A 19002-nucleotide genomic window follows, 5' to 3' on the forward strand; every position below is an offset into this window, starting at 1 on the left:
ATTTTATTGTTACACTGCTTCTACTATTATTCGAAGAATTTTATTCGTTAATCCGACTGTCAGAGCCGTCTTTCCACGTAAAGCCATCGTCTGTTGCCTTTGATCTCTCGCACCACCGCGCCGACACCGACACCGACGCAACTCCACGTCCGTCAAGTACCCGCGTCTTCTTCGGAGGCTTCAACGTCAACGCGGTAAAGAGAAGTCAGCGAATTCGAGTAGATTTTTGTTACACATACCTGTATAAAGGAGAAAAAAAGTTGGCGACAACTCGAGGAGCTTGCTCTATTCGAGACCTCTCTTCGATTCCTTTCCCCGCGTACTCGAGTTAATAAACTCGATATATCGACAATCCTGATATCGTCACGCTTCCTCGCTACCAAAGACCCGGTAAAAACTAATTTAAATAACGCCAAGCTGCGTTTCAATTCCTGATCCGCGTTTGATCTCTCGACCGCGATGAAGCAATCACCGCGCGCCCTCGCGGTCTTCGCGGACTGTTTTATTTTATTTTTTTCGTCCCCTCGTTCCTCGTTATTTTCGTTTGCCCGCGTTCTCTGCCATCGACAATTTTCATCGAGGCGCAATCATCTTTCGAAAGGTATCGGAAGGTCACGTTCCCCGGGACTGCACCGCGGGTTGCATGCGAACTGCAGCCCCTCCTCCGCCAGATAACCTTTGACTCCGGTGAGAATCCGGACCCGTTGCGAACAGACCGCTCTTTCAAAGGAACGAAACATATCGAGCGTTCCTTTCAGCTCGTTCCTTTTACATCGCGCCGGAATCAGAAATCCAGCGAGTTCGACAACACGCGGAGACCACCCTTGGAGCCTCTTTCGCACAGAGCCCCGTCTCGCTCGTGCTACGCTATCGACCCGACACTCGTGCGTTCACCGTTCCGCGATACCTACACTTTTTCCGTCACTCGTCACGGATCTTTGCTGCTTTTCGCGGATACACACCCGAAACACGTGAAATATCTCTATACGCGGCAGCGAGAGCGTAAATAGAGAAACGATTATTTTCAAATTCGACCGCGTTACCGGTCTTTACACGTCCGCGTAACGCGTCGGTGCCGGCGTCGCTTCGGATTATGGCTTCGGAGACTCCGAGTAACCGCGATCGTACAGATACTTGTTGGCCATGAGAGCTGCAGCTACGGTACGGGCTTAGCGACCACGAAGAGGGCCAACAGACAAGACGAATGTGACTAAAATATAGTTAGCCCAAACTCTAGAAGCCTAAAATTAACGAGTGACGATCGTGCACTTGAATCGACCATCGAACTCGAGCGTTCGTATTCGTTTAATCGCAGCCAGCAGCTTTTTATAAAAGAAAATGGAACGAACCATTTTTCCTTGGCGAAAATACTGGCTGGACTGTTTGGCCGGTTAATCAGATTACGGTCGGCCGCATGTTTCGACGCGTTCCGCTGGGAGGACAACGGGTTGCTTTTCGGTATGATTACGGCGTACGTAATAGGATTGGGATAATTAAAAATCGATATTTTCGTTGCCTTTTTGGATGATAGAGAACGCGACGGCGTACACTGGTATTTATAGCCCGGCGGCACTGTCACGGTAACGATCCTAATAAACCTCTGAGCGTCGATGTTGCTTCGTAGTTTCGTGAAATTTGTCGAAGCGGGCCGCGGTAAATCGTGCTTAATTGGCACTATCACTTACGGATATAAAACACATTTAGCGGGGGCTATCCTTTTATTTTGTCACGAAACACCGTGACCCTAGAACGCGGCTATATTTTATAGACTTTTCTCGTCCCTCCTTTGTCGGATGGGAAACATTTTTCGTTATTGAAAAATGGATACCCGAACGTGATATTTTATTCGAATTCGTACTCGCAGGGGCACGCGTAAATATCCTCGAAAAACTACGGAAGGGAAGAAAAAGAACCCATCTCTGCGTTGTTGTTTACCTTCGTTTTATCCCTCTCATCTCTTCGTACGATAGTTTTAATCGGTTGTGGCGACTTGTCAGAGCTAGCATTATGCTGTAACATCATGTATTATCCTGGAACATTTTATATCGTGCTGTATTTTCCTGTAGTACGTTGTATTTTAAATTATTCTAAACTTTAGCTGACTGGTTAACAAAGGGAAACTGTTAGCTATGTTATAAAAAAACGTTTACTCGTATCGCTCGTTCCTTTTTCCGATGACGTCGCGTAACGCGTCTTTTCATCGATGCTAAACACTGTTCGGACAGACGGTAGCTTTAATTATTTTCCCAGTCTCGATAATACGATCCCAGTCAGGATAATACGTTTACAGAATATACTCGTCGGGTTGGTAGCCGCTCGAATAAACACGTACCGCACGAGCCGTCGATACCTTTCGCAACGAAACAATACGATTCCCGTTATCGCTGGCGGCGGCGGTGGCGGCGGCGACTCCTCCTCGAATATCGGAAACGACTGGCTCGGAAAACGGGGGGCGGCGAGAGAAAAGCCGCAAGTGGCGCGCAACGAGGGGAAAAAAGCTTCTCTCTTCTGTTCTCTTCTGGTCGTTGGAGCTCCACGTGTCTCCGACAGTCTCCGAGTTCCTTTCGTCGCAACGACTCCTTCGGAATTTATGCGAATCCAACCGCGCATAAACGTCCGCTCCTCGCAATCCAACGAAAAACGCTGTTCACCGATTTCTTATAGGTCGGTTGGCTGCTACCCACTCGCCGGAATGCGCGATTCCGCGCCTCCTTCGAACACTTGCTTCGCACCCATACCCATTTTCGATAAATTCCTATTAAACAATTTCTCCAACGATCTACCGTTGCGAGCCTGTTGGCCTATACCGAGTGCTTTTCGTTCCGTTTCTTGGCAAAAGGGTGCGGAATTCCAAATGCTTGGAAAGCCTAGAATGAATCAAAGTTTGTTCGAATCGGGCGAAATTGGCCCGTTTCGATCGAAACGGAAGGAACGGTTTCGAGAACGGATACATAGCTGGAATTTCGCGTTGCCAAGTGTCTGTTCGATTAACCGATCGCCACTGTTAGAGCACGTAGCTCGCGTCTATAATTGCGTATAGGAGAAGGTAAGCGGTACGTTAACGACGAGCGTGTTTCGAGCCACGCAAAACATAATAACGACAAGACATATTCCCAGGCAGTTTCTCGCGAGTCGAAGGTAGCGGTATGTCAACAGTTTCTCCAAAGCATGGCCAGGAAAACGTAGTAACGCGTTCGAAACTGCAAACATCCGTAAAGCGCAATGTTCTCCGGCAAACTTGCCACGTTTCCGCCGCAATTTACTCGTCGTTCCGCGAACAAGTTTCGAAGGGGTTTGAGAACGGGAGGAGGTGCAAGTTCGCACAGGTCGTCGATGCATTCGCGAGAATAAATTCGCAACGTCCCCCGCGGTGAATAATTCACGTGGGAGTCGCGCGTCTATGATCTGCCGCGAATCGGCAATAACGCGGAACCGATACGCGCGCGGTGCGCGGCGCACGGCGGAGGGAACGCGAGACGCATCTCGTACGGTGCACGGAATGCATTAACGTTGCAATGAAACCACGCGGGACCCGGTTCGAGCAGCTTCCATCATCTTCCGCCGGTGGGAAGGTTGTTTCCCGATTTTCCTCGAGGTTTCACGCTTATCCGGATCCGCTTTCAGTCCTCGGCGCGCTTCCTGCGGGAGAAACCACCCTCGGGCCATTCTCTGTTTTCTGCTCGTCGCACTTCAGCCTTGCCTGACGACAGACGACAGCGAAACAGGCTGTGAGTCCTCCGCCTCCTCGGTTTTCTATTTGTTTTCGAGGCGTCCGCTTGATACGCCACCGCCACCGCCACCGCCACCGCCGCAGACACGGTATTCCGTTCAACGGCGCGCGCTGGCTTCCGTTTGCGACCACCGTGGACAATCGCCGAAGACGACCATGGAAAATAGCCTCGCCCCAGACCTACGGAGGACCAACGACCAACGACTTATTCTTTCACCGTTGCAACAGAGACGGAAATCGTCCAGGAATACGCGCAACAATATTCAAAGCAAGATTTTCCTCTTCGGGGAATTCAATTAATTTTTTACTTCCCACACCTTCAAACTCCCTTCGTCGAGTCAATTTTTAGTCCGTGCAAACGTACCTACAAAAATTGAACTTTTGACAATTTCAATAGGAATTTGTTCTACTGTGCAACTATTATGACACGAGGCGACGAGACAAACCCTGGAGAACCGAGCAACGAGAGGGATTTAGAGAACGGGTGCGCGGTTATTATGAAAGAGGGATTATAAGAAGGGAGGGAAGCATGGAACCGGAAGGAGATAAAGATTAAAATAATGGAAGAGCGAAGAAAAACAAAGCAAGTTAGCAGAGGTCACGAACGAGACGGAGAACGGGCGAGCCTAAGGGAGGAAAAAGGGTCCAAAGAAGCGGAAGAGCGTATTCGTTTCCGCCGTAATCGTAAGAGCTGCTTCGCAGCACGCGACGACTAATGGAATATCCTTGTACGACGCGACGCGACGCGACGCGACGCGGACCGATTCGGAAGAAGCTGTCGTGGAAGTCAGCCGCGGACGATGAGACTTCGAAATGCGAGCTAGAGAGAAAAAAGAGTTCGAAAATGAACCACGGTGTTTTATGCTAATTGAAAAATTTATGCTGTCGTACTTTGTACTCGTAATCGGTGTTAATGTTAACCCATTCCTTATACGGATGCTTCGATCCGATACCACTCGCCACGCTCCGCTCCGTTTCGAAATTCCTAGCTATTCGACGGGATTCTTTTTCGATCGAATATTCGTTGAAACTAAAACTTTGTGCCATCCACGGATTTCCTTCCGTATCCCATTGTACGAAAACGACCGACACCTCTACGATGTTCCCCGCTTATCGCCTGCGTTTCCATTCGCAGAAATTAGCGGTAAAAGTGGAGAAGACACGAGCAGAAATAGAAGGATATAATTTTTTATCGCCTCCTATTACCGCTCCCATCGCCATCGACGCCAACGGTTTCAGCAGGCTACTCTCTAAGTCTCTACCTCTGTCCGTTTCGAAGAACAGCAACGCTCTCGCAAACTTTAATTTTCAGAATCGCGATACGAATACGCGTTGGCAATCGGAGTAAAACCGAGCCTCTCTCGATTCGAGATATCGAAGTAGTCTCGAGCATCGCTATTCCCTAGGATCGTATTAACGACGTCTGTGTTTTCTTACATTGTAACGGACAAAATGCTGAATCGGTGCTGGCTTATCGCGCTGATGAAGCGGAAAACTGAGAGAATCGACGATAAAAGAACGAGAGGACTCGGTCTCTCTCTCTCTCTCTCTCTCTCTCTCTCTCTCTCTCTCTCTCTCTCCGTGTGCTCCAATTGGCTGGGAATAAATTTGGTCAAGCGCGAGTGGCCAAACATTCGATCCAAGACTGCCAGGAAATCTGATTTCCACCTGAATGAATTCTCGCGAGTTATGGTCTCAACATTATTCTGTTTCGTTTATGAGAAAAGTGTGAAAGAAACAGGCTCCGGTGCGCAACGGACGATTAGACGATTACGCTTTCAACGTTTGCTTAGAAAACAATTGTTGTATGCTCGCGGGACGCACGGTCGTTGTTCGAATCGGCAAAACTCGAAAAATGAAAATTGTAATTTAGAATTTGTTTTCAATGGAATTAAAGAAAATTTCGTCGATTTTTGACGATTTCAACCATTCTGCTCTGCGAATTATCTAAGCAACTTGTGATTTCACCACAACATCAAGTATTTCAAATCCATAGATATGGACATCCGTATGTCGAACGAACATTCTCGAGAAGTCGAGTGGAGTCGCGTGGCGTCGCGACACAACGCGAAAAACCGAAAGATTCTTTACAACTGTTTATAGTCGCTCGTCTCGGGGCGACGAAATGACCGTGGTGCTCCCTCCGGGAGCAATTTGACCTCCGTTTTCGAGAGTTTTCGGCAAGAGCAGGCGTGGCCGGGATACATCTCGTAGACGAGAGTTCCTGAAACTGTCCAATTCCATTTATCCGACAAGATGGACGATCCGGCTATGACTTGCCTCTTCGAACGGAACGGACCCCGTAACGATCTCGATCGACGACCGATCCAAAATAACTTGGCTGCTCTCAAACGCCAGCAATTTCATTTTAAATTTAATTTCGACGCGCGTTTACTGAAAATCAATCATCTTTTTCCTCCCCTAAGCATCTATAACGCTACGGTCGAGCAACCTTGCTGCGAATCAATTTGTCCAAGTTTTACGGTTAACCCTTTCGGTGCTTCCCCTATCTCGTAGCTTCTTCGATCCAGACAATTTATTGGGTTGTTTAGAAAGTTGGTGGGAATTTTTAAAAAAAATTCAAAGGCACGTTTGACACATGGTAAGGAATTCGAGTCGAACATGAAAAGTACGAGTCAGGCACGTCGTATAAACATGCATAAAGGATTTTATACCTGTCTATATGCACACGAGGTCCCAGATTAAATCGTAGGCCAACGGGTTAAACAAGTGCCCTTTTGTTCCATAACGCTTACACACGTACGATGACGACTACCGACAACGAGATCACTTTTACCCCTCCAACATAGCGTTACATCTCCGTCGATTTCTCTCGCGAAAACCTCGTAAATTTCTTTATCCGTTTAAAAATGCTTCCGTATTCCGACGAGCGCGCGTTTAAGTTTAATTTTACCTCAATTATTTCGCGACCTTTAGGGCGGTCAAACGGGTGTCCCGAGCTCGCAAACGGCCTCGAATTTTAATTACCGCGAACTATCCCGCGTCTCGACTCGCATAATACGTGCCTGCACCCCCTTCAGCGTGACACGCGTGGATAAAAAGAACGAAGGGTTGCCGAGAGCGGGAAAACAAAGAGATTCGTAGCCGCAGCGGGGACTTTTATATCGAGAGACGTCTCCCTCGAAGAATCGCGCGTGTCGACAGCAAAATTTATTTACAGACCCGAGAGACGGGGGAACGATATTATTTCGTTTCGACTCGCGTGTTTAATAAGTGCGACAGACAGATGTGAATTCGAAGCGTCAAAGTTTCGAGTTAGTTGTAGTTATTGTAGGGACCAACTACGGTCAGGACGATGTCGAATCGTTTCCGCGCATTCGACGATTCGTTCGAACGGTGAAATATTTTTCGCTAACGATCGCCAGAAATTGGGCTCTTACGAACAACGACACGGATTAGGTGACGGAGGCGACATTCCGTGGAAAATAACATTCGGAATATCTCGTAAAATACAGCGGAGGGCGACGTACAAACGTGTACGCGCATCCAGCCGCATCCGCGCCTAACGAATTTAGTAACCGGGATTTGTTCATATTTCAACTAAAAACATCGACAAATTCAAGCAGAAAAAAAATACGGTGGGATATAGGGTTAAATTTTGACCGATAACAATGCGCCCCGTCACGTCTATTGTATTCGGCGGCCAGGGAAAAGTAAAAATGGAAAAATTGTTTTCGGTCGACTAACGGTTTCGGCTTCGAAGCTCGTTAGGTCGACGACGGAAACGCAATTTCGATTTCGTGAGCCGTTTCTGCTCTCTCTGCTCGTTTCATCCCCTTTGAAAGATCTCGACGAGCCTGGTGGTCCGGTGGCGCGGTGCATAAAGTATGACGCAATCACATGCGCGCCAGACTAATAATAATAAGAGGGGTGTGGACGGGTTCACGCGTGACGCGCGTGGCCACTCCCTAACGCCTAACACAATGTAACTTGCTCCGAAAGCGACATCGTAGAAACAAAAGATTCAATTTTACAGAGACACGGCGCGGCGCGGCGCGGCGCGCGACGTCGTTCCGTGTCCCCTTCATGTTGCGTCGACGTCGCTTGGTTTCTCTCGACGATGGTAGTTTACGGCACTAACGAGCTACCCCCTTCGATACGAACGCGAAACAGGCTCCCTGGTACGAGCCCGCACCACCCCGCAACCCTCTGCGCCTGGTTTTCGGTGGTAATGTGCGTTTCCTCCCTTCTGGCTGACTATAGCTCGCAAAGGGACGAAGACGGGACACGTTGGTGTCGTTCGGGGCGAAAGCCACATCGACGCGACGCGACGCGACGCGACGCGACGCAACTGGGGGACCAGACCGAACGAGAGAAATAGAGAACAACGGCGGAGAATGTTTTTATTGGGTTGTCCGGAAAATTGGTGGCAATTTTTAAGAAAAATTCACAGGAACATTTTCAATTTTCATATTTTCATATATTGTTCTTTTCAACAAAAGTTACAAGAATAAACGTCAACTGTGAACATTGTTCAAATAATAAATACATTGATATTTTGTTTAATTTAATTTACACGTGTTATTTGTTTTCATCCATTCCGGTATATTCGAACCTGCCAGCCGATACAATGTACTCTAGAAACATAGTTGCTCCGATGATCTCGCAGTCAAAGTAAAAAGCAACAAATATCGAGCTTTTTCAATTCCGTGTTGTTCGACTGAAAAGAACCAATGAATATTTTAAGTTCATTTTTCGCGAATTTTTTTCCCCACTATGAAGATAAAAAAATGGTACGAACCATCCATGGCTCGATCCAGAACATTCCGCGTGTTATTTATATCGAATCTGGAAAAATCGACCGCGTATATAACGCGTTTGTGTGAACGGACTTTGCCTTTCTTAAAAATAACATTTTCTTACGAAAACGCTCGTCTATTATTTCCGGCATCGATCTAGAAAGGCTTCCGATCATCAGAGCTCCGTACACTGCCAAACGAGGGCTTTAAGGATAACTTTAATTAGGAGTTTAACTGGAATTAGCGTTAACGAGGACTTTGCCGAGATCAAATTTTCATTATCCCGTATCCCGACGATGAAAGTGCAATTTATTCGCTTACGAAGTTATCTGCGATCCGGCGCACGATAGAAATTCAAAAGAAATGTAAGGAGACAAACGACAAACGAGATACATACCGCGAGGCAACGGTGGCGGAAGTAAACACGAATGCCATCAGGAGGACGAAGGGACATCGAACGACGAGAGGACGCTGATGTATAGAAAGGAAGGTGTTCCGAGATGCAAACAAAAAGAGAAAGGGAAATGCAACGAGCGAATAAAAATGGAGAAAGACGAGGACGGAGTAGAGCGAGACGGACAGCTATCGCGGAAGGGTCGATACGCGAGAATAGAAACAAGATGGTTGTCTACGTTACAAAGCGGCATAGGCGGTGATAAAGATGCAAAGAGAAGCGGACAGGTGTACGGAGGAAATCACGATGGTCGGGAAAAATGAAACGGGGAGAAAGAAAATCATAGAACAAAGAACGAGAGACAGATGTAGGCGAGCGTATACGAAAAGAGTGGTGAAATTATACAGAAATAAAGTATGCAGCGCAGACAGGTGGAAAGTAGATTACAATGGTCTCGAAAAGGGTAAAATGAAACGCGGAGCGACATCCGAAACATGAAAGTAAATCGAGAAGGACGGAAACACGGACGCGATGGATCAAAAAGGGCAGAGAAGGAACGAATGAAAAAAATCAAACAAAAATAAAACAGAAGAAGAACTCCCATGGAGAAAGCTACCTTTCGCAGAACAAAGAAAAAATCTCCGAGACGTGCGAGAGAATGTCCTGCAAAGAGCGGACAAGAAGAAGAAACAAACGAAGAAAATCGTAACAAGGTAGAAAAAGTGACGGGGACGGGGACGGGGACGGGGACGGAGACGAGGGAAAGGAAAAAAGAGGGGATCCGCCCTTGTGGACTAGACACAATAGGACACGCACAATGCCACGGTGGATAAGGGAGGAACGCGGACGAGTGGCGTAAGAAGACAGGGTGGTTAGGGCGAAAGAAGAAAACGAGGGAAAGGAGGACGCGGCGTGCAAACCTTGGCATTTACCGCAGCGCTCTTCGATCCGTGGATGTTATCGACGTGGTATATGTATACAAGTCTCGTTTGTACGATTTTCAATCTCGATACAGCTATGTACGAATTATAACCAAATAGGAAACGTAACACCGCTACACTTTCCTTCCGTTTATCAGCGTTTTAAAATCGATCGAGGAAATCGGTAGACCTCGTCTATCATGCGTGACATTCACGGCGAGACCATTCACGGCGCAGTCTATAAAGACCGCCTTTAAAGCGGACAATGCGCATTATGTACCTCTGGACGGAGGCTGATTTTATTGCATCGCATAAATCTCCTTTCAACGACGCGTATATTGGTAATAAATCATGTACGTCGGCGCGGAAGAACTGGCCGAGGATTTAGGAGTGCGTAGCGTAAAAAAATGTTTGGTTGACACAAGTTCTCGCGGATCAGCTTTGTCCAACGGGGAAAGTAATTTTTCGCTCGATAAAATAACACAAACGTCGATGAGTATCTTTAAGCGGTAATAGCGATAATCGTATACAGTCGGTCTCGTAAATATTCGTACCCTCTGTCCAATTTAAATGGCAGGCTTCACGTTTTCAAATCAATTTTCTGTTATAAATATATACATGAATAAACTTGACGCACATGCGTATATTTACAATTATTACAAATTAAATTAGACAAATTTCTTGAATAAATATAGAGGGTATGAATGCTTATAGGACTGACTGTATATTCGAGTGAAATTTAAAAAAAAAAAAAAAACAAATCGATGCAAATAGAGATGAAAAACGATCGAGTTTACGTGGTCCGTGAACGGATTTAAGGGACGACTTGAAATATAATAACGGTAACCTCGATACGAGGGGAAAAAGTACGAGTTCGTGCCGCGCGAAAGCACGCCTTTCAGCGGTGTGGACCACCGATCAATTATTCGAATGGAAAGCTTAGTCTTTATCGTGGAAGTTTATCGAATCGTGGCAATGCACGGAAATGCATCGACGAGAGGACGCGCGCACGAATGCTTGGACCGGTTCGCTGGCAGCGTCGCGAGATCGAGGCACGAAAATTCGCGATAAATCTCGCGGCTGACTGCTGCCGGAACATACACGAGGAACAGTCATTTCCGGGGAATTTCTGGTCGACGGACCAAGAATACTCGAGAGAGGAGAGAATCGATCGATTTCTGTCGCGCCGGAACGATGGCTTCCTTGTTATCGATGCGAAACATCAGCGGTCTGTAGAAACGGAGCGCACTTACCCCGATCGAAATCGCCTCGCCTCGCCTCGCCTCGCCTCGCCTCCCCACGCTTCGCTTCGTTTACGTTGCACGCGCAATTTTTCGAACCCCGTAATACCGTGAGAATACCGCGAATAACTTTTAACGACCCTGATCAAATATCTTTTAATATACATCGCAGTTTGTCCTATTCGCGATAGCGATTTCAAATTTATTCGATGGACGATGACAACAATTTTGAGACATTTTTTCTGTGTCTGTTACGTGGATAGAAATAATGAAAAATCGACGCGAATGCGAATGCGAATGCGAATACTCACCGAAATCGAATGGATGAAACTGCCGAGACGGAATCACGGTGTCCTGCGAACAAACGAATAAAAGCATCACAATGGCTGTTTACCGAATGAAACCATGCGATAGTTTGACGAACCAATCAGACATTTCGAAACTAAAACGTGGAATTTCGTTTATTTTTCAAAACGATTGGCTCGACACACGCGGCGAAAGGCGAAAATGTAATTTTCATTCTCGAACGTTCTCCGCTATGCACCGCTCGTTGACTCGCACACCTACTACGATCCAAGTCACTAATCCATGGCTGTTTACTTCCAACGGGTTCTAATGGTTTCTCGCAGTGTACGATATCGCTTCGCGTTAGAATATCGAATAACGATATTCGCGACGGATAACGGAGCGAGCAAGAAGCGAGCATTACTTAAAAATTACGCTTTTTCGAGGATCCGGTGCGTTTCAAGGACGAGCCTCGTCTCCCAAGGGTTCCCTCGAGGACCTTTTCATTCCCCATCGGAAACTTATAAAACGCTGATCTGGTACATTTCGTGCAGCCAATTTATTACCCCCGGTTTCTACCCTCTAGCTCCAGCTATCTAGCAGCTTCTCTCGTTCACCGCAATTTTTTATCAATCGCTCCTGAGGTTTTTCACATTTTCCCCGCTCGATCTCCATTGGGGTCGCGGCGAAGCGATCGCCACCGATATGCAAAGCGTGACAATGCGTTCGAAATTCATTTTATCGTAGCAACCGCGCGTTGCAACGCTGAAATTTGCATGCTATGATTATTGCGCGAAACCGTAGCCATTGAGTTCGTTCGTCACGGTGCTCGATATACGTCAAAAGAGCCAACGAAATTTTCACTCTGCGATGTCTGATATTTCCGTTTGCATCCTCTATTACGCGCTCTGTTTCTTTCTCGCGCTTTAGTCGCTTTTCGTGCGCACTCCAGGATTCAAATACGGATTCTCGCACGTTCTTCGAACCGACGCCGACGCGAAGGCCCACTGGAACGAACAAAGAATAGTTCAGCCATCGATTTTTACGGGCCGTTTTCCGGCAGGCAAATCGTGACAATTTCGCCGATCGTCGATGCGGAAAATGAGTTTCAGCGCGACGGCAAGTTTGTCGGGTATTCGCGAGTCGTTCTGGAAACCTCGGAAGAGATACGATCCTCTCTGTTTCACGGAGAACGCGCGTTCTACACGGTCGAGAATAAAAAAAAAAGTCAAACGATCGCGTGGAAAAACGACGGACACGAAAACTTTCGAAATAACAAAGTTTCGCGAGCCTTTTCGCGAGGCTCCGAGTTTACGAGGACATCGAAGAATCGAAGAGAATAGAGGTTACCGATGCTCCCGGTACTCGACGCGACGTCTTTGTAAAACGTAAAAATGATATTAAAGTGAAAGTCCGAAGACACTCTGTCGAGAGGCGCGAGGGGTTGGCAAGTTGGCATGCTTAGAAGGGACAGATGCAGCTTCATCTGGAAATTACAATGGTGGTCAAGTATCCCCAATTTAGCTGCCAACTAGCGCGATCTAGATTAATCAAAGTTTTCCAGCCGATCGTTATCGTTGCATTCTCGTACTTTGAAAATAACGATAGATCTTTGCCGTGCCAATACGCCAAACGTTTCTCTTTCGTCCCCTTTTTCATGAGACACGGTATATTACGTTTCCCATGAATTTTCAATACGGATTACGGCATTCTCGGTTTAATACGGAACGTTAATAAATGAAGTATCGCGCGATATTCTATTTTGTTAGGTTGTCAGGACGTCGAGATCCGGTACAACTTCGCGAATCATGCCTTATCCATATCTTCGACCTCGATACATCTAAATACTCCGGTTCTCTCGAATCTTTCTCGACTCGAACCGAAACGAACAATTCGTTTCCCTTGGCGATATTTACTCCTTTCAATTGCGCGATTCAATTTGCACCCGATCATTTTCGCCCCGCGAAATAGCGCCCGTTTAACCTTCTTCGTAGCGATGGAAAAAACTGGTCTATTCGGTGCACCGTGCATCCACCGCGTACGAAGAAATTCCACTCGAAAATTACGCGAGAAAGAGCCGGAACACGTTTAGATTCCGCGCAGCAAAGGGAGAACTTGAAACGAGAGAGAAAAAGGCGACGAGGAAATTCCGAGGGCGACACGGGATGGCCGGAAAATGGTGGAAATCGGGATTTGCCCGTCCCGCGCAGATCGTTAGAAATTTCAAACTATCGTTCGTCTCGCGCTAATATGCTGCGTTATGCTGTATTATCGTTCAAAATGATTTTTAAGTTGAATTTTTAAACAATAGTGACCCCTTAAGATTTGAAAAGAGCATAGAAACACAGAATGCAGTGTACGGTTAAACGAATCTGCGATATCAACTGGATAGATTGCGACCGTTTCCGACGGCGCCGGCGCGGCTCGGGTGTGTCGAATTTCAAGAGGAAACAGAGGATCGGGCAGAGCTGGAAACGGTGTTTCGGTGAAAGTAAAATAGAAAACTAAAAAACGCTCAAAAGCGAATGAATGGAGCAAGACAAATAACGTGGGCGAAACATTCGAGACTGGAAGGGAGTAAAAACGGGGAACGAACGAAAGAATAATTGATCGAGCGGCAAACAAATTATACGAATAGAATCGAACAAGTGGAGAAGCTGAGAAATGAAAAGTTGAGGGAATCGAGCGCGACGCGATAGTTGGATTCGATGAAAGGAACGCCGCGCCGCGGTCGCGAAGCAAGAGAACAGACGTCACGGAATCGTAGTCATCGTTTCGAGATCTATTAAAAAAATAATAATAATTTTATTCTACCGCGTACCGTTTCACAAAAGTTTGCCTATACCGCGCGGTTAAGCGGCCAGACAAAGTTTCGGAAACACCGAGTTAGCGGACAAGTTCTAGTTAGTACGAATAAACCGTTAGCGTTTAAGAAAACAAAACGAGTCGATTCTCCGTACCGTGAAAGCAAAATCCTCCGCGGGACTGTTTCGGGAACGAACGAGGAGAGAAGACGAAGACGAAGGAAACTGGGAAAGCGAGAGAGTGGAAAAGACGAGAGAGTTCGAGAGAACCAGCGGAAAAGTCACGTAGGCCGCTTTGGTCCGACGATGACGACAGAGACCAGGCTGCTGTTGGTGCTCTTGCAGTCGTCGAGACATCGAATTATCGCAAAGTTTCCAACGGGGACGGAATACCAATGAATTCGGCGGTTCCATCCGCTGTTCGATGCGAGGATATCGGCCACTGAACGTCCAACTAGCGAAAATGTTGGATTGCTAGTCTGCTTCCTCCATCCCGAGTCTTCTTTTCGTGCAACTTTTCCTCCACGGGGAGTTTCTTTCGAATCTTCCCTTAATTTCGCATTACCGAACCGATGACCCCCCGAGCCTGAGCTCCGAGCACTACGCGCGCTCAACGATACGGTTCGATGACCGGCTGACAAGCTTTCCGTTATATCATTTCTGTCGTTGACGACGCTCTGCTCAAAATTCTGCCTGAATCTACTCGTGACTTGTTCGAGTACAAACCACGTTCGTTATTAGGGAAACGTCGGCGTCGCCTCGCCAGCATGGAAAGTAGATTCGTCAGGGTTTCGAGGAACAGGCTAATGCTAAATGCTGACTGGCTGCTGCTTACGCACCGTGTCTAGTTTCGTCTCTCCACCGATAAATAATTCCCCTCGTTGATCAGCCAACATCCAACGTGTTTATCTATTTAGCGCATCTCGTACGTGATTGCAGCGACGGAACCATACGCTAATACCTATGGACCGATATAGACGTTAAGTTGCCGTTGAATCGGATTCGCCGCTCCGCTTCGAGACATACATATACATATACATATACGTACACGTATTACATACGTATTCTTGGAATTGACAATGTTATTGGAAACAGAGCGAGTGAGTGAATTTCATTTATAAGGATTTTGTGACACTTTGGAAGCGAGCGGTCTAGTCCCTTGGCAACTTGGCAACTTGGTAACTTGGCAACTTGGCAACTTGGCAACTTGGCATGGTCGATCGGTACTTGCATGAAAGTTTACGTAAAAGTCGAGAGCTATCGTTGAAGCGCTGCGTTTTTCCGCGAGATAAGCGATGTAGCAGCGAGGAAGTCGAGCTCGGTGACGAAAAATCATAGAAACGTTTGCTGCGAACAGCCAGCGAAACGGAAGCAGGGAAAAGAGAGGGGAAAGCGAGAGGAAGTTGCACGTAGGACGGTCGATTGGATTAATTTATCGCGTGGAAACACGGTGAGCCCTTTTCCTTGGACAGAGGAGGGTCGGCGCTGCTTTTGCAGTCATGCTTTCATCCTCGTATAAAGTTGCCAACATTTTTATACGATTCATCTTTTTTTTTTAATATCCTATATTTTATGCTACGGATTCCTGTCTCTCGATCCTGTATTTTACTAAAAACATAGTGACACGTGATTTTTTTAGATGTTTGTCTCGATTCAATTTGTATTTTTGTCTTTCTGTGTCGTATCTTCTGCACCGGACTATCAGATGTTTGGTTGTCGCATCGTGAAGGATTTGTTTTCTTTGTTAAGAATTCGTGTGTTATTTCGCAGTCGTAATAACTTTTTCTTTTCTGCTCAAGTTGTGGGTGGGTATTGGTTGGTAAAAATCTTGTATCTACTATCACGCGGATTTTAGTTGTTTCTTATTCGATAATAATTCACTAACGATATTAAAAGTATCGATGTTTTTGCGACTGTTGCGAGGCGGAATGTCATCCAGAAAATGTTTATCTCTACTTCCCAGTCCTCGGTTACTCCATACATTTACCATGAGACTGTGCTTATACAGGAACATGCATGGACGATATGATTCATGTCTTATACATGGAACTTTGAAACAACAAAGTCAAAACGGTACTAAATAATACTTTGGGATAGTAATTTGTAAAGTGAAGTTAACGGATGGACCATTTAGTCTGGAGAACTTGGGGGCAACAAAAGTTTGCTCGTCCAACGGTTCAAACACAGTTCCGAAAGGTCACCGCTCGGACACTGGTAACCGTTAGAGCCCGATTCCTTGATACGTTATTCAACGTGTTTCCAGATAAAGAAAGGTTAACGATATTTTACAGACGATGGTCCGTGTTGAAAAATACTAAAATTACGTTAGATTACAAGATGTGCACTGTTTATCAACGTTGTACAAACGCTTTGATTTTGGAGGTTTCAGTGGCTTGAAGTTAGGTTTTCGTAAAGTGCCAAAAATAACGTAAAAATTGTCTCGAGATACTTAAATCTCGAAAATCCAAGCGTTCGTATACATCGATACGCGGTGTATTACTGAATAATCACATCTCGCGACCGGGCAGAATTTCCACATGATTAGAAATCCAAACGGCAGTCCTGTAAAAGGACTCTGGTCCGGCTGATCGATAATGCGCGATAAAATTGTAACGGCGAGGGCGAGGCTACTCGATCGATTCCAATTCAACGCCGATTCCAGAATTCTTCAGCTTGCGAATTCAACGAGCGCCGTTTCGGCTCACTCGCATTCCAGATGCTTTCCTCTCGCTCTTCTCGCTCCTCCTCTCGGTTTCTGTATCGCGGTGTCCTCGTTTCGTGGCGAACTTTGCGATATTTCGTCGCGACGGTGAAAGACCGAAAGACGAAGGAAGGAGAGAAAGCCAGTGTTATCGTAATCAGCTTTCCGAACGTATCGCTCAGTTTGTCGACGGCATAAAGTAATCGTTTCTCCAGTTTCCAGTCACGTCAGCCGGACGACAAAAAGACGCACGAAGGTTGCACGAATCCGCGACTGAAATGGCCATTAGGATAATTCGGATAGACTTTTAGACGAAAGTTCAGCCAAGATTCTAGCTTCCGATTGCATCGGAACGGCCAACGACGCGATCGCGAGAGCTTTATCAGGAAACTCATGGCGAGATTTTAGCTCCGTTGACTAATTGATAGTCAACCGGATCGCGCAGGATCCAAACGTCGATCAACTATGTTGAAATTCAATCGCGATAATCTTTGGCCGGTTGGATAATGTTATATCCGACTACATATTAATACGGAGTGTCGGTTGCACCGCGATTGCATTAGAATGCGTTCCCACGGTTGCGTTGTAATTTCCATGGCCGGTCATCGTGTTTCCCGATTAACAGAATTCGTGATCGACGTCTGACACCATCGTTCCCCCGAAACGATTATTAAAAAGTGACGAATCTTCGGGGAAAGCTGTTCGAGGCAGGTCGAGCTAATAACAAACGTTCGCAGAGACAAAAATCACGCGCATAGACGGAGCTTAGAATCGAACCTCTCCTAACCCCGTAATCCTAATCCCGTGGTCCTAGCCGAAGGAACCAGACTCTCTTGGCGTAATCCTTGGCCGAAATCGCGCTCGAACCGCTCTTCGTCACACGAGCCGAGCAATCCTGGAGGACGCGAAGCCTGGACTTGGAGCGAAGGACCTTTCCTGCACCGTAAATCCATTCTCGAAGCCGATCTCGATGCCGGTGCCGTAGAGCTCTGTGGTCCTTATCCTGCCAGGAGTTTACTACGGAACGTATTTATCCCTGGTTGTTTACTCGAGGCGTCGAGGTCGACCAACCACTCGAGCAACGCGCGTTTAACCACGGGATTCTTCTTTGATTATTTATTTACTTGGTCGCGTATAAAATACGGAAGAGGATCCTCGACCTCGAAAAATTGACGCGAGTCGCCGGTAGAGTGGAAAGCCCGACTATCTTTCCGACAATGAGAGAGTAACCGGAAGACCGAGAGACGTCTAACGAGACGATGAATTCGTTCCCTCAGGAGGTAGGGAGGTGGAATAATTCTGATCCGGGAAATATAGAAACGTTCGATCCGGATCGGCGCGGGAGCAGCAATCGGTAAATTGTTACGACGGCAAGTACGTGCCTCCGATAAGAAAGAGGGAATCTTTGATAGCGGACTCCTCGATCAACTCGCTACGCCCGAGGGTTCCTTTTATTTTCCAAAGGGAGACGGATGTTATTAATTTTATACGAGGACCTTGGCTAGACGGTCGAGTTGTTTCTGTTTGCGCCGCGGAACGCTACAACGGGTAATATCTTGTTCGGTACTCTTCCTGGACTTGCTCGCGAGAAGCAAATTGTTGGTTACGAGCTATTCGATTCGAACGCGAACGACATCAAATAAATGGTATTCCACAGGGGTGGAAGCTGAAACGGAGTCCAGCTAGTAAATAATAAGTGCATACCTACTCGAATCGTTGAGATTCTATAACGGAACGTCTCGGCTAATCGCTCCCAAGGAACTTGTCGAAATCGGTATAACGAGAATCTCGAAAGCGCTCGAAGCGGAGCGTTTGAAATAAATCGTTGCTCTTCTCAACGGGAAGGTCGGTTAATTTTTAAGCAACGAGACGGAGCCACCGAACGGTCCGTTCATTTATCGTCGTGCTCGATTTCGCGAGGGCGCGGGCGTATCGATCGGTCGGGGATCGAGAATACGAGAATCGAAGGGTGAGAGACGCGAATGGCCTGGCTTTCCCCTCGAGGACAGCTTCTACGGGAAACGACGACGAGCTCTCCAGACGCGAGAAAATTATTTTCCACGAATCCTGACGATTGGACGGCCCTCGTCGACAACTTTGGAAAACTTTCCTTTCGGGGGGGGGGGGGGGGGGGGGCGGGGTGGGGGGGGCGGCCCACCGGGGGGGG

General features: G+C 46.9%; 1 protein-coding gene across 10 annotated transcripts in view; it reads right to left on the reverse strand.

The window, feature by feature from the left end:
• Nucleotides 1–19002, reverse strand: part of LOC128872573 (prolyl 4-hydroxylase subunit alpha-1-like) — a 175621-nt gene that overhangs the window by 54420 nt on the left and 102199 nt on the right. For 7 of the 10 annotated variants that reach the window (XM_054115411.1, XM_054115421.1, XM_054115419.1 and 4 more), the window contains one exon: nt 11357–11399. The exons of the other annotated variants lie outside the window; for them this stretch is intronic. In XM_054115411.1, the coding sequence (XP_053971386.1) occupies nt 11357–11399 (43 nt within the window). The remainder of the gene's footprint in view (nt 1–11356; nt 11400–19002) is intronic. 10 annotated transcript variants of the gene reach the window in all.

This window comes from Hylaeus volcanicus, chromosome 2, assembly GCF_026283585.1.
Source record: "Hylaeus volcanicus isolate JK05 chromosome 2, UHH_iyHylVolc1.0_haploid, whole genome shotgun sequence".
Taxonomy (NCBI): Eukaryota; Metazoa; Arthropoda; class Insecta; order Hymenoptera; family Colletidae; genus Hylaeus; species Hylaeus volcanicus.